This window comes from Vulpes vulpes, chromosome 3, assembly GCF_048418805.1.
Source record: "Vulpes vulpes isolate BD-2025 chromosome 3, VulVul3, whole genome shotgun sequence".
In the NCBI taxonomy this organism is placed as follows: Eukaryota; Metazoa; Chordata; class Mammalia; order Carnivora; family Canidae; genus Vulpes; species Vulpes vulpes.
This window is the reverse complement of record NC_132782.1, coordinates 49255288-49272163: the sequence shown is the minus strand read 5'-3', so window position 1 is coordinate 49272163 and position 16876 is coordinate 49255288. Positions and strand designations below refer to the sequence as shown.

The 16876-nt window shown below is 41.3% G+C and overlaps 1 protein-coding gene across 10 annotated transcripts in view; it reads right to left on the bottom strand.

The window, feature by feature from the left end:
• Positions 1 to 7561: 7561 nt before the first annotated feature.
• ATP13A4 (ATPase 13A4) overlaps positions 7562 to 16876 on the bottom strand; it is a 111600-nt gene continuing 102285 nt past the window's right edge. For 5 of the 10 annotated variants that reach the window (XR_012000408.1, XM_072752396.1, XM_072752397.1 and 2 more), the window contains 2 exons: positions 16096 to 16176; positions 7562 to 11077 (listed from right to left, as the gene is read on the bottom strand). Coding sequence is in view for 5 of the 10 variants with exons in the window: in XM_072752396.1 (XP_072608497.1) it covers positions 10865 to 11077; positions 16096 to 16176 (294 nt within the window). In the remaining 5 variants the exon portion in view is untranslated. Of the gene's footprint in view, positions 11078 to 15282; positions 15498 to 16095; positions 16177 to 16876 lie in introns of those variants that run through there. The other 5 variants (XR_012000404.1, XR_012000409.1, XR_012000405.1 and 2 more) reach the window with 5 other exon arrangements.

Here is a 16876-nt window from a genome sequence, read left to right as displayed (position 1 = left end):
AAATAAATTTTAATTTTAAAGATATTACTCAAAATCAGTGATATATTTCAAGTGTGAACTAAAATTTTCACTTAGTATACAGAAATATTTCAACTCACAATGTGTACCTTGCTTTATTCTTTTTGAGAAAAAACCTTGGAAGAAAAAAAAAAAACTAGATAACCAAATTGGAGCCAAAGGGTTGGAAATCTGAACTATCTAACCAAGGAATTAGATTTTTTATAGTTGGGATTCTAAGAGCTACTGTATTTGTGCAATCAGAGAAAATGGATTCTTAATATATAAAAGAGATCTGAAAAAAAAAAAAGATTTTATATAGTTGGCAAAAAGGCATCCCTTGGACATGCGTAGTAACTCACAGATCTGTCCGGCTCTCCTCCATTCCATTTTGCTTGCACATATGAAAAGCTGCCATGTGCAGTGCACTCACTGTTGTAGACCCTAAATTGGGAATCCAGAGATGATTGAGGCTTGAACCCGACCCTTGAGCTCAGTCTACTAGAGTCATGCTCTAGAATCTAAATCTTCTGTACTTTCTACTTTTCCTCCAGCTGCTCTTGTGACCCACATCACAGAAGGTGTTTTGACAAACTCAACCATTCACTGCTCAGCTCTGTCCTTTGGGGCATCTTCCTGTAGAAAGTGGATGATTCAGAATCTGTTGACAGAAGTTATACTGTTTGAAAATGATTGATTGTTAGAATATCTGAAATTTATAATAGAGAATAAGGCAGCCCAAGGATTTCTGATGAAAATATGTGAAGCAAAAGGAAAAAATATTCCGCCTCACCCACTGACAACTGATTCCTGATCCATGAGGAAAAGTCTCCCCTTCTTCTGCTAAAGGATTTTCCCTGAGGCTCTCATTTCTGCTCTTATTCTAGGTCTGGCTGCTAATCCAACTGCCCTCTGTCGGGCGGAGACATAAATTAGGTACCTGAGCTAGCTCTTCCATGGCCCTCATAGGAGGCAAGTACCGGAACTTGGATCAAATCCTAGGCTCTACTTGATCTTCATTATAAAATTGGCTTCCGATGCACTGCAGGTAATATAATTTGGTATGGACCATTGAAGCAAATATTCTTATTCATTTAATTGCTTACGTTGGGGTTTTAAAAACATCACCTTTTCAGTCATTAAATAAGTATTAAGTGATTTCATCTGTTATGGAGTCAATTATATTTTCTGAATGGTTTATGTGTCCGGGCTTGGTAGCCCTTGCTGCTCATGGGTCCAAAAACTTTGCTTTGGGGTCCATTCCCATAGCATTTTACACATTAATCAGTAATGGTTCTTATCACATCCAAGGGAAAGGACCATTCTTCAAATCCAAGCACTTAGTTCAGGGAGTGGCAGATAGGGTAGGTGCTCAATAAATAATACATAAATGAATAAATCACACTGTCCCTGCCTAGGGAATCTGCTTTATGGTATTCCATTTTTTCAGATTGGGCAGATGCTTACGGAGTTTTTCCTTTAAAATAGCAGCAGAGGGGATCCCTGGGTGGCTCAGTGGTTTAGAGTCTGCCTTTGGCCCAGGGAGCGATCCTGGAGTCCTGGGATCAAGGCCCACATCAGGATCCTGGCATGGGCCTGCTTCTCCCTCCTCCCGTGTCTCTGCCTCTCTGTCTCTATGTCTATCATAAATAAATAAATCTTAAAAAAAAAATAAAATAGCAGCAGAGTGGAAAATAGAACTAGAGCAGATACTGTCTGTGGTCTGTTTGGATCCTTGTGTAGTGCATCCCATGCCTCAACTGGCGTTTGCATGTTTCTTCCAATGACCTGCACCTGCCACTCTCTGCAGAGGATTACTCTTGAGCCCCTTTGCCTGTCCTGGCAAAGACCCAGAAGTGCCTGGAGCCACCCCCACCTGGCCCAAGCAGTCCTGAGTCAATGACTAAGGCTGGAGTCTGAGGCTCTTCTCCCTTGCCAAGAATTGGGACACTGGGGTGAAGTTTACACCCCAAAGTTCCTTGGCAGCATCCGGTTGAGGTTTAAACTTTCCCCGAATTCACATTCTTATTTGTTTCTTCTTCCACTCCCTCACCAGTTTCTCTAAGAACAGTTCCTTAATAATTACACACAAACCCATGTCTCAGTGTCTGTGGAAATCCAACTTCAGAAAAAAACCAAGGGTTCCTGATATTTGCACCCCCTGAATCTATGTAGACACCATCTACTCATTTCTTTTGGGGAAAGGGAAACCACCTACTATATGAAATTTCACCTTCCCATGCCCTCAACTTGCTCTCACCCAGTAACCTCACCTCAAAGCCTCTAATTTCTTCTGTCCCTGTTATAAAATTTTCCATGAAACCACCTGACTTTAGGCTAACCATTTTTTCTGCCTAAAGTATTAAAATGTTCCAGGAGAATTCAATAGCTCATTTTATGCTGCTGGAAACATATTGACTATTGTCAAGGACTTTAAGCTTGCCAAGCTTATGCCACATTGCCCGAGTACTCTGTGCATTTAGTAGCTGCATAGAAACAGAATGTTTGTTTAATTTAATATTTGGAAAAAAAATTTAATTTTTGGGAGGGCTTTCTGTATGACTGGCTGCAAGAACAAATCTACACAGACTGCCAGTTGCATGGCTTGTCTACCGAACACAGTAAATGCCAGTGAGAATGACTGTCAAGTGTTAACTGTATTTGTCAGGTAAGTCACCAACCAGGGTCTGACTAGTGGCCAAAAGTGCCCCAATGCTGTCAGATCAATACCATGGTGAACACTAAACCCTCCTCTCTGCCTCCCTCACTACTACTGAAAATGCTGATAAGTACTGAGATCACTGAGGGATGCTGAACAGAAAGGTGATAGCATTTCTGAAATCGGTGTTGTTTCTGCTCCAAGAACAGGGGTTCAATTATATCTGTCAATCTAAGAGGCTTCCCTGGGAAGAAAACAGCCTTGATGAGTTGAGATGGTTACAAAGCCAAGGTATGAATTTATGTATTCCAAAGTGAGCTGGATCCCGTGGTCTATTCTAAGGAGAATATAGACCTCTAAAGTGATGTTTTGAAACAAATTAATTTCTTACTAATCAATTCTAGATGATCTAACAGGTTAGGGAGATGAGAATTCCTTTGAGTTATCCAGACCTGGGCATGGTTCAAGATCACTTATTCTTTTTCTCCCTTATCGGAAGAGTGAATCAGATGGATAATTTAAGGGGCAGAGTTTTTGCATAAATTTTCAACCAGCTCCAAGAATACAAGACATTACACATCATTCTATACTTTTGCCTCTGGCTAGTGGCAATGCTTTCCTCATTGAACTTAGCTGGTAGGTAATTGTTTTGTCAAGAATGGAGTACTTAGGGTTTTAACAAAGAACAGGGATAACTGAGGTCTACTCAAAGGAAAGATGTCTGACAGTGGGATTTCTTCTCACCAGAGTCATAAAAATAAAATGGAGTAGAGAATACGTGGTGACAAATACAGTCTTTCCAAAGGAAATACATCACAAAAAGTTCTCTCAGCACTACAGGAGTTGGCAAGAAAAATTATAGATGGGGACAAGTGCAATATATCACATTTAGGGAAATCTAATCTAAATTACTCTCCTAGGATTGCATCTGATTCATCATCAGAATCACCTGGAGAGTTTGATAAGGCTACAGCTCCCCAGGACCCATCCTAGAGATTCTCTGACTATGTCTGAGGTTGGGACCAGAACTTTACTCCTAATAAACCCCTTGGGGATTTTCATGGTGGGTCGTTTGAGAACCAGGTTCCAAAAGAAGCCTACGAATTTCCATGGACTATTTCCTGGAGACGGCGAACTAACAACGTGGCAGCAAAGAGACCAAGTAAACACTACCTACAAATACGTCTGAATCTGGACTACTTTGTGCAGATCTTTGCATTTCATGAGAGTTTTGGTAGACTTGGACGTCATCCAACAAGGACCAATTTTAAAAAGCAAGCCTTCAGGAAGATCAGATAATGGGATGACAAGGCTGCAAAATGAAGTCTAAAAAAAAGTTAACTCTTTAGAATTCCAAATAATTGATTCTGTAAACAAAGGCTGGAAGTAGGTCATTCTACACCTTATTTTAAATAAATAAGAATCAACAGACTACATAAAAAAGAATAATTTTAAATAATTAGCAAATTGTGGATAATTACATTTTAATTAAAATAGAATTACAGTCATTCAATCCTAAAAGTTTATATGTGTTTGTTAGTTCATTTGCTCTTCATTTATGCATTGTTTTATCTACTCCTTTACTGATTCATAGAACACATTAAACAGCTATACTCTGTGCAAGACTAACACTTAAGGATCCTCCTTAAAGTTTTAGAGATGAAGGAAAAGAAGTTATTGCCACATTTAATTTTCTTGATTTTTGCAGTTATGAACAAGGTAATAAATAATATTCCCATGCCAATAGTCAAGGTAACCAAGATTTAGATGCAGTGGCTAATTCGCTCAAATCACAAATCAGGAAATCTGGGTTAGAGCTCTGACCCCTAAGCTTGTACTCTTAACTGACATATACCCCTGCCCAAAAGGGCATTAGAGATTGCCTTTATCTATCCAAGTGTTATCAGGGCCACGCATGTGTCAGACATGCATTGGCTGAGAGCCAGTGACTTCAGCTAGCATGACTGCTATGCTAACAAAATCCGGCTCTGCCCTCACATAGGCCCCAGGTGCAGGCCCGGACTCCTGCTGAGCCACCTACTCTTCTCTGGACATCTGTGCACTTTCCCAACTGTGCTAGGGCGAGGTGTGGGCAGATACAAAGATTTGGTCTTTCCCAACTACAAATCTTGGCATCCAGACCAAATCAGTGTCCAAGATTCATTTAGGGAGGATCCAAACCTATGAAATTGTGGCTAGATTCTTACGACTATCAAGTTCACCAAATTCTCGAGGCTAGTTTTGTGTTGGGTGAAGAGAGAACTGGCTTAGCTTTTAGGAAAGGGCATCCAGCCAGCTGTGCAGCCACTTCCTCTTGGGCTTTGCTCTGTCACTAAGAGGCCAGGGACAGAGTGGCTTTAGGGCTCTGCGGAGCTTTCTCAGAGTGTTTTCCCCCTAAATGTCCGTATGCACTTTCACCCAATAGGCATTCACCTAATGGGGAGGAATCTTGCCTATCTTTAGAACCTATATTTCCCAGGTCACATAAACCTGGAACAATAAATAGTCTAAAACAGGATCATAGAAGGCCCACCACTCTGAAGTCCTTCCTGAGTCACTGAGAAGTTCCACAGAAGCCGTCTACATGTGATGCTGCATGCAGGGCTCCTGGTTACACCATGTCTCTCCTCCTGCAACCTGGATTGGCTGTATGTACAGGCTACCTCTTTGAGATGAACTCTACTACAGCCTGAGGCTTCTGTGGGCCTTGTCTGACCCTGAGCTTGGTTGCCAGGGACTTCTCTGACTACGTGATCACTGTGTCACCTGGCCATACTCCATCTTCTTCAGCCACTTTCTATCTCCTTTAGCCATTTGGAGATATGCTTAGACTGTCCATGTCACCTATGTGTCTCTGCATGATACCATCAGCCACTAGCAAATCATTTCCTGTCTGTGCTCCCACAGTCACATCACTGCCAGGTGACAAGAGGCCTCAGGTGGATTCCCTCTGCCCTCCTTTCATTACACTCTGACACAGAGATCACAGGACGAGTCTCTTTCTCTGCCTCTTCCTCTCTCTATCATAGCTTTCTCTTCTTCAAGTCCTTGCAAAAGCTCCTAAAGTTAGAGTGAAACCAGAGAACCGGTAGAAAAATACATACCCAGTTGTACTCATACTTTTCCCTTGTTCTCTAATACCCAATGTTGGTTTTTAATCAAGTTTGCTTGCCTCAATTTTCCTTCCCCTTGGATTGGGTATATTCCTGGGAGAGCCTTTGTAGCTGCACACAAATTCACCTCTAAGGTCCCCTTCATATGAGAAAGTCTTTGCACCATATTCCTAACTCTAACTCCACAGCACACCTCTGCACCCCTCCAGGTTTGCAGAGCCAAACTGAGTAAACTCAATGTTGAAATTACTATACTTTGCACTTTTTGTTGTTTTTATTCATAGTCCTATTGTTTTAGTTAAGTTTCTTTGTACTGAATAGAAAACAGATGTTCATGGATAAAGGAGGAAAAATAAATCAACAAAATATCCCAGTGATTATATTTTTTATTCAATCATGCCACACAGCTGCTTGCTGAGCTCCAACCATTGCCTTGTGCTAGGTTCAATGTGGGTAGATGAGATGAATCAGTCCTGGTCCCTACCCTCAGAGAATGTTCCCTCTAGTTAAAGTGGGGTTGAGGGGGAGTTGGAGGAAGTCAAAACACTACAGGACCATAATATATGGTAAAAGGAGCTGTCTGTTGGGACACCTGGGTGGCTTAGCAGTTGAGAGTCTGCCTGTGGCTCAGGGTGTGGTACTGGAGTCCCGAGATCGAGTCCCATGTCAGGCTCCCCTTGAAGATCGTGCTTCTCCCTCTGCCTATGTCTCTGCCTCTCTGTGTGTGTCTCTCATGAATAAATAAATGAAATCTTAAAAAATAAAAAGAGCTGTCTGCCACACAAAAGACACATATGTGGCATGTGAGCAGCATGTAGACAAAAGAGATCTGCCTTCTGGCATGGCAGACAAGGTGGCATTCTAACTGGGTCTTGAGAAATGGATGGGATTTGGGTGTGGAGATAAGAGTAATAATTATTGGTGCCTCCAAACAGAAAGCAGTATGAACAACAATATTGAGTTAAGGAAGTAAGTTCTTGTGTGCCTGGAATGAGTGAGTTTCTGAGTGCTGTCAAGAATGAGTGAGCTACTGACTGCATAAGGAAGTGAGTTTAGCACACAGCCAAGAGAGAATCCATATGACCCTAAAATGCTGTACAAAGCAGAGGCTGAGCAAAGTTCAAGCAGAGATACAATGCTTCTGGAGGCTGAGGTCAGAAACCAGAGCTGTGTCTGCTCACATGAAGTAGACTCACAGGGCTCTGGTTATAGGATTTTACTCCTCAGCTATGGGAGTTGACCTTTTCTGTGATTGATGATCAAATTCAAGAGAACTTCTATGAGAACTAAAAACCCTTTCTGGAAGCAATTACACTTGTGACAGCAATCCATTGGATAGTTGCTTTTCCTTGCTTGCCTTCTTGTTTCTCAGTGCTACAAACATTTCATCCAGGAGAAACAACATGGGAGAGTGACGGAACAGGGAACTCTTTGGCAGAAGTTCTGTGTCTGAATGTAGCTCTAGCTCCCCTATGCCCTTGACAAGTTACTGTGATTTTTGGAGGGTCTGGAGGATAGTAATCCTTGCCCTGCCTTCCTCCTATGATAGTTATGAGGTTTAACTAAGAGAATGAGTATGAATGTATTTTGTAGACTGCAGCGCCCCGTTATAAAGCAGGGAATAATTGTATCTACAGTGTTAGGAAATGCCTAGAACTTTATAAAGATGTTTCTTTGATTCAACATTACTGGAATAGATCGCACCATTTTGTTAGCCAGAGTGAAAGGCTTCACTGCAGAAAAGGAGAAAGATTGATTTTAAAACACTAGAATTATAGATTATACTTGCCTCTTTTGTACAGAATAATTTATTACAGCATAAACTAAATACAAGGCTCTGAATAATCACTTTCTCATTCATCACATCTGCAAGTGTGTACATACACACTTCTGTGAGCTCATAAGGACACAGATGGCACAGACATATTTCCATTCTCAGATCATTACATGTTTAGTGAGAAAAGCCCAGGGCAAGGGTTCCTTTCTGTGGGCCAGAGCTGTGTACCTTGGAGTAAACACATGGTGAAACTCTTAAATTATTAGGATCAGATGAGTCTCCTTTTCTCCTCTGAGTCCTGGTCAGACAAGTGTATTTGGTGCAGGTAGCTCTGCCCTCAGTTTGGGGTACTCTCCCAAGTCCTTCACTGAAATGTTCAAACTTCTTTTTCTATGAAAATACACACATCAGAAGTATTCCCCAGCTGTCAGTTTGGCAATCAGGACCCATCAGTGGACACCTGTTTTCTAGAATATTATCTTCATCAAAAGCCCCCTTCCAAGGCACAGAGCAGTCAAGCCCATTTGTCTACACTGTAGGACCCCAAAAGGCTGAGAGCCTGTTCTCCCCAGCCCATCTCCTCACAATAGGCAGTCTGATATTCTATGTGGGCAGTGACGATGAATGGTTCATATCATAGTATAAAACTGAGACATGTGCACATTAAGCCTGGAAGGTAGCTTGCAGGTAATTAAATTCCATCTGATACTTGACTTCCATCTTTAATTTGTCTTTGGATATCCACTTGTACCTCCAATGCCATGGAGCACACACCTCATGAGGTCACCAGGTTCCATTTCTGTTGGGACAGTGGTCTTTGTGTTAGACTAAAGCCATTCTCACCATGCCCTTTACCCAGTGATCATGCCACCTGGCACAGGTGGGAGCCTTCTCTCCCACGGAAACCCTTCAAGTATTTGAAAACAACTTTTACATCCCTTGACTACACCCTGTCAGCCTTGCTTTTCCAAGTTAAGCATTTTCTCACTACCTCTAAGATATAGTTTATTTCAAGTACAGTCTTCAGAATAAATCCCTTTTGACAAAGATTTTAGATTCAATCCCCTGTGATTGAATCACTTAGGACCAAGGCAAGAGCAACTCAGAGTCTCAATAGACACTCATAGGTTTTAGTTTTGTTTTGTTTGGAATATACCTGCATCCCAAGCCTGGCAGGATTCCTGGCATTTATTTGAACATTAGGCCCTGGTATTAGCAACCGGTTGCCTCATTCCACCTGGCAAATAAGAAACTCATTCTTTGTTTGACTGTGAGATCACCCCAAACACCCTGCCCTGCTGTAGCTTTGTAATTAGGAGGTATTTGGAAACAACAGAAGGTTTGCTCAGAAGATCTGTGTCTGAGGCCTGGGTCAGCTTGCCTTACTCTGAATCTCAGTTTTCTCACCTGTAAAAGTAGATGATAAGTCCTTCCTTGCCTAAGTCCTGAGAATCATGCAATTTAAATGAGCTAACGGAGGTAACAGCACCTGGTAAGTTCTTCTAGATGTGACTGCACATGTTGCTCTTGCCCATCACTAGGTTGTAGACCATCTCCAGCTTGCCCTATCCACAACCCTCCACTCTTAAAAAATGAGTAAGCTGTAAGTCCTAGAAAAAGACATTCAGGGCAACCATATCACTGCTGAGGCTAACTTTGTAAAAGGAAACATTTCTTTCTGGACCAAGGAAGACAATCATTCTATTTAAGTGATTCTTCACACCCTATTTTAAAACCAGAAGCAACAAGGTACTTTCATGGCTGAGAAACATCATGTTCTCAGAATCATCTATAGCCACAGAGCCTCCAACCATGCTCAGGAATTCAGCCAGGGGAGAGAATACTTGTAGATGCTATTGATAAGTAACAAAGCTAGCCTGAGACCCACCCACTACCTAGAACATTCACTTAGGATTTGATTTTTGTAGTGAAAATTTTGCTTTTGCTTTAAAATATTATTTGTGTATTTTATCCTAGAATTCAGAGTTGTCTGCTGAGCTAACAGAAACCTGGGTGTTTTCTATGCCAAATTAATCTAATATAATAAGATTATAATAGTGATAAAATAAGGGCAATTTTTATTTTCTGAAAACTGAAGCCTCAGATTTAAGGAATGTGTAAATTATGTAGGAACTTAACATCAATGATAACATACAATGTTGTAGCACAAGACGATCTTTTCTCCAAAATAATAGAGCAGAGGAGTGGAAATACCTCGAGTTGGACAAGTGAGATGTGGAGTTCCTAAAACAGGAGAGGCTCACAGGAGCAAGAGATGCAGAGCTCAGAGAACAGTGTCAGTATTTCTGGAACACAAGTTGGATAAACTACATAATTTGGGGGGCTGAGTGCAAAATGAAAATGTGGGGACCTCTGTTCAAAAATTAAGAATTTCAAGATGGCAACAGCAAAGCATTAAAATGAGTGTGGGTCTCTTCTAAGCATGGCCCCTTAGGTGATGGCACAGGTCATATGCCCATGAAACCAGCTCTAAACTCAGACTGTACTGTTCAACTATTTTGCCAAGTTACTGAGGAATAAGATGTGAGTAGTGGAAGAGATGCATGGCTCTTTTGGGATGAGGCAGTGGAAAGCCCTTGTGTGATCTCCAGACTCTTCCTTCCCCATCACAGTAAACATGGAATCCTTGTTTTCAGGCGGTGGGACTGACAGATTGAAGCAGTCACCACTCGGAGGAGAGCTAGTCGATAGAATCACCTGGACCACAAAAGAAACTCTTGTGTGGTAAGCCACTGAGACAAGGGAGTGGTTTGTTATTGCAGCATCAGCTTTGCCCATCTTTACTAGTACATAGGGGAAAGCCAGAAGCAGAAGGAAATGTCTCAACCCTGAATGTACTATAAAGGAAAGGAAACCAGTGAAGATTGGTGTGATGGTTCCCATGCATTTGTTTTTCCACCAATAAAATACAAATTCAAAAATGATCTTTCACCATGACTACACATAGTGCTATTTTCTCACGATTCATTTGAAAAATATGTTATCTAAGAAGAAAGATTAAATATTCTTCTTGTCCTTTAGCCTCTCAGGTTCTTGGTCAATTGCCATCCTTGGCCCATTCTTATTTCACTAACACCATCAGTATTTTCAGAAGCCAAGAGGAAAGTACTCTTCTGGGGCAGTGTTCTGCTCTGTAGAAAGTATTGTATCAAGTAGACTCTAACTTGCCACCACGATTGGATAGAGTTTTTGATCCCAAAAACTCCGTTGATTTTAGAAGAGTCTATTTGCTTGAAAATCACTGAAACTCATTCCTTATGTCATTGTTTGTTTGTCAACTTCGATATCACGCTGGCTTCAGAGTTGTTCCTCATTGCTCTCAAATACTGGATTGCTGTAAGACACTCCACTTTCACACCCTGGCGTGTCAGAGTAGGACATTTGGTTTAGCAGCGGCCAACTAGGGTCATTTGCCAAGGTCCTCTGCAATATCCGATACTGGCTTTTGGATTGATAACCGAAACACCTTTTGAATGACATCCACAGGGCTCGGTTTTCAATGATGGCCTCCTGCAAAACAAAAGAGTTACTCTTTACAACCAGAGGTCAAATATTTCCAGGTGATGGCCCTCCATAGACCCTAAGAAGGAACCACCACATTGGTTGCTAAGATCCAGCCTGACAAAACACTTGAGGCCTGAACAGACAATTTCAGTGTGGTTTCATGGGTTAGGTCTCAGCCTCTCAAACTTTTCCACTTAAGGAAATCTTCTGGGAGAAGAGAGAGGTACATAGTTTCAAGAATCTGGAAATAGCTTGAAGTAGTCTGCTCAAGGATGAAATTTCTTCTGACTCTCATATGGAAATTAAATTTAAAATCATTCAAATTCTGCAGTCCACTCCATACCACATCTGTATTTGATTTACTATAAATTCACTATAAAATATAAAATTTTATATTTAGAATTACCCCTAAATGGAATTACCCTATAGAAATTACCCTATAGAAAGATGTGGCTTTGGTGTGCCCTAGCATGTAAGTGCATAGTTGTGAACATAGGTCAGTAAAATTGGAATACGCACCACAGCCTTGGCTGGACAGATCTGGATTCAAGTTCCAGCTCTGACACTTAGTATGGGCAAATTAATTACCTTCTCTGAGCCTCAGTGAGTAGAAAAAGGAATTCCTTCCTTTCATGTTTGTCATAAAGTTTACATAGCTATCCTCAAAATGCAGGGCATGGCATGGCATAGGTGCCTCTCTTTCCCCCCCTTCTAAACTATTTATTTAACAAGTGGCTAATGCACTATGTTGACTGCGGCCTCTGACCTTCACCTACAAATATTTCATTGCAATGCATTTTTTAAGAATACAAAGGATTTGTCTCTTTGGAAACATTTTAGACTGACTTTTTATTTCCTGAGTTATACTAAGCTTCAAATAGAGCCCAAGTTATAACTTACAACACAGAGTGCAGGAGAGGTTATTTTGTTCATTTTTCATTTGTATCATATGTAGCCATAAAAGCTAATCATCTTAGAAGCTATCATGAGAGAAACAAAAAGAAAAATATGAGAAGCCTGCTGTCCCACAAAATTAGAACTCATTTTGGTGTCTGCCAGTGGTATCTTTGCTAAATGAAAGAGTCAATTCTATGGAATTCTACAAGGAACTTTGCCAGAGTAGTAATTTTCCTAAAATCCACCCATCTTTGACATTTGAGTCCCTTTGTCCATAGAAATAATGGGAGTAGCTAGTCTTAGTCTTTCTCTAAAAATGGATCATCTGCTACTAGGCTGCTGAAGACCCACACAGCCATTTAAAGAGCATCTTGCAAACCTCAGGGCTCACCTAGTCAAACTTGTGATTCTACTTTCCCACACCAAGATTTTTTTGTCCTTCCTAATTAACAAGAGAACAGTAGTTCTCCTTAGAGCTAGAATAAGGCAGGATCCTAGGCATCCTGTTAATGGTCTTTAATTTAGCAGGTTTGAAACAAAACAAATGAAACAAAGCAAAACACACACACACACACACACACAACACACACACACACCCTCACAGACAGACTTTAGTGCTGTATACCATGCATTAAGTGTTTACAGAATTCTAGAATTACATACAATTATGATGACCTGTGTCACTTTGCTGCTCTGGAAAGGGAAACCAAAGCACTGAGAAGTGATCTGTCCTGCCCCTCTATATTAAATGTAGAACTAGAAACAAAAGGAAACCCTTTAAGAATTACCATTTCTTAAAATAACAGAAAACAAAACTTCAGATTGGCTACTAAAGTAATTCATACATACATATACAAAATACACATAAGTAATAAAAAAGCGAGGAGAATTAAAGCTATCCATGTTTACTCTTCTGCCTTTTATTTGGAGGTCACATCATGAGAAGGCAAAGTAAGGATAAGGTTCCATTCAAAGCTGTTTGCTGGGCTGCTCTAAGATTAGGGGTAGAGTCACACATCTTAGTGGACCAGGCAATATTCAGGATTGTACAAAAGGAGGCCAGCCATCCCTCATGCCTCTCCCCCAAAAGCTCTCTGGACCATTTCTGTCACAGGCCGGCCAGGTAACATGGAGTGAGCAAGCCCATCCTAGGAATCTCTAGCATCTGCTGTCACACATACCTACAGCTACCTGAGGAAAATATCTCATTGCATCCATGACAGTCTAGGGTCTTCACCTACTCTGCTAGGCACACCACTAAGACAAGAAATCTCAGTGTCCCTAATTCTCCATTGCTACGGCCTTCACCATAGACTGAAATGGCTTTGGTTTGTTCCTGTGTGCCTACTGACAGCAGAAGGGTAACTTCAAACAACTGGAGTCTGCCGTGAAAGAGCCAGTAGGGGATGGGAGCTGGGATCCCACAGTGTTATTTCTCAGTGTGAAAGTTCCTGGGAACCCACTCTAAACATCCATACCTGTCTCCATTTCTCACTGGACAGAAGAAACAAAGGAGAAACTTAATCTTTCATGAGTATCAAATTACCTTCTCCATCTGCTGCAGGTGAGCAGTGTCACTTCTTACGTTTCATCACTGAACCAAACTTTACCCAGCTTCGATGAGAATAAAGCAGTTTAGATACTGAAGGTACTGAGATGAGTTCCTGCCAGCATAACTTATATCGATACACAAATAACTGTGGTGTTTATCCTCTTGCTCACCATAAAGTGTGAGCAATCGACAAGATCATCAGAATCCACCTCACATTGTGCCCTAGCACATGACACATGGTCAACAACTGTCTGTGGGAAGAGTGAGTGAGCAGAAGAAAGCCTAAATGATTGATAGATTCAAAGAAAGAAATACTAAGTACCACAAGAGATAATATGATAATAATGGTTGATATTTATTAAACATTTACCATGTGCTTTTTCTGTGTTCAGGTTTCATGCTACAGTAACCCTATGAGGTAAGATACCCTTATTATCACTGTTTTTCAGATGAAGAAACAGAAGCACAGAGAAGTGGAATAGCAGGTGCTACCCAGAGTCAGGCAGCAAGAAAGGGTGGAGCCAGGATTTAAACCCAGGTTGACTACTTCTGGCTTATGCTCTTAACTGCAAATATTGTAGCAGTTGAACGGCTTCCTTCCTGGCAGACTTTGTTGTTCAGTTACCGTATTGTGCCTTCCTCCCAACTTTTTCCTGTCCACCTAAAAGGAAATAACTCACAAATAATCTAAGCCAATCTTTCTAATTTTTTTGGCATAGATCCACTCTCCCAGAATCCTTTTCTACTCAGGACAACAATAAGATACAGTTCCAACCAATGAGGCTTAAGAGACTGGGTGGCTATGGGGAATTATTTTGTTTCTTCGTAAGAGGTTCATATCTGAGGGGGAAAAGCTTGCTGGTGCCTCTCCTTTCATTTTTTTTTTTTCTGCATTAAAACGGAGATGCTGCCCAGCTACATAGAAACTATCTGGACACCATAAGCAATACACACAAACATGAAAGGTCAATATCTAAAGATGGGGAGACAGAAAAGTGAAAGATGATTCACAACAACACCATTGAGTTACTAAACCAGCCCTGAAACCACTTACCTCCAATCTTCTTAAGTGAGTCAGTAAATATCTTTATTGTTTAAGCCACTGTTATTTGCCTAACCCATCTATGCTTTGGGAAAGATTCGTGAAGAGGATAGTACTACGGCCGTGCCATGGAGGATGAAATAGCATTTCAATATGCAGACATGAAGGCAGATGTACTAGAGAGAGGAAATAATGTGGTCGTGCCAGAGACAAGATACATGCATAAAGTTATCCCTTAAAGGGCAAGATTCACCCTTCCGCAACTAGGTTATGAGGATACACATGTATCCTTTATTAACTTGGTGGCTTTGGAGGCCTTATGGGCTAGCGTGGTACTTCTCAGCGTGGTTCCTTGACCAGCAGGGTTAGAATCACCTGACAACCTGTTAGAAACAAAAATGTGTGCCTATTCCAGGCCTACTGAATCAGAAGTGCTGGGGGAAGGGCTGGGCAACCTGTGTTTTAACAAGTCCTCCAGGTGACTCTGACACCCACTCAAGTTTGAGAGGCCCTGGTTTTGCATACAGAGAGAGGCTCCAGTACCTTAATTCTATGCCCTGATCTGCCACCAGCTCCTGTGCATTTTTTACTTTGCCCAGTATGGAAGGTTCTGCAGGGAAATCAGGTTCCAGGTACTCTCTGCCCGCTGTGAATCGCTGGAACAAAGCTGGATTTGCAACCAGAAGTAGGGGTGGGGATGGATAGAATCCTGATGCTCACCTCCCCTTTGACACGGATGCCTTTTCTTGGGATGCCCCCTGTTCTCCAGTAGGCTTTGAAGAATGGAGAGCTTGTCTAAGAGAACTGAAGGAGGAGAGACTGAACCATGTAGCCAAAGAAATAGGAAGCACAAACTCATTTTACTGAGGAAATGGAGCAAATGGGAGATGAAGAATAAAAGCCAGGAAAAGCTCACTATGAATCTTATTTCCCATCTGTAAAGTAAAAGTAATAGAAGTTGTTAAGTGCAAGAAGCCAGACACAAAAGGCCATATATTATGTGATTCCCTTTATGTGAAATGTCCAGAATAAGCAAACCCCTAGAGACAGAAAATAAATTAGGGGCTGCCAAAGGGTGAAGGAGGGGAAAGGGGAAATAAGGAGCGACTGCTAACAGGTACAGGGTTTCTTTTGGGGTGATGAGAATGTTCTAGAGTTAGAGGTGATGGTTGCACAACTCAGTGAATATACTAACAACCACTGAAGTGTACACTTCAAGAAGGAGAATTTTATAGTATGTGAATCATATTTAATTTCAGAAAAATTAATTGAATTGGTCTCTATTTGTGGATTTTAGAAACGAACAGGACCTTGGATATCATAATCCCATTCTCTCCAGGTCCACTCTATAGATGGGAAAACTAACACCTTGTTTGGAACTCACCAGGGGAAAGCACCATTGCTCATGTGGCCAAGGAAGGGAGCCCCTTACACTGCTGAGTCTGATCTACTAAAGCTGTTCCTTTTTTCAGAATCCCAAAGAATGCCCTGTCCCTCCCTGCTCCAAATGATCGGCAGCCCCAGGGCACTTACCTCCACAACAAGGGACACAATGAAATTGGAGCTGAGCATAATGATGATGTAGAGCCTCCACACAACAGGAGTGCAGAGCAGCTGGTGAGAGATGGAGAATCACTGTTAGTTTGAAGACAAACACTAGAAAAATGTTCACATGTTCACCGTGTACATTTTCATGGGTTATAAATCATGTATGTGATATAGACATGTGTGTCGGTGTATGTTACATACATACATCTTAGATACACATACGTATGTATAACACATATAATAAGGCGTATATTTTTATGCATGTATCAAACAATACGGAAGGATTATACTCCAAAATTCCAATGATTTGTAAACTAGGATTGTTACTCTATTTTTTCTTTCTTTCTTCTTCTGATTTTTTGGTTCCCCATAATTTCTGAATTTCCTAAGATAAATGTGATTAAAATGTGATAAATTTAGTAAAGTAGTTTTTGTTTGCTTACAGTCATTTGCTTTTATGAGGGAATACAGGAATGTGGTTCTATTTCTCAGAGGCTCTGAGGATACACATGTCAAACCTCCACAAAGGGCACTGTTGTCCTCTTCTCTCTGGTTCCACATCACCCCTCAGCTGAACCCTGCTTTTTGGGCCTTGAGTCAGGGCTCACCCTTAGGACTGTGTGTACAGCTGCATGGATGGTACCATGATGAGGATAGTCACCAATGGAAGAAGTGGGGCTGAAATCAAGCTGTCACTTCATGCCTTTTTTCCCAGTTTCTCTGCATCTTTCCCAATTCCTCCCATGCACATTATGTATATAATGGA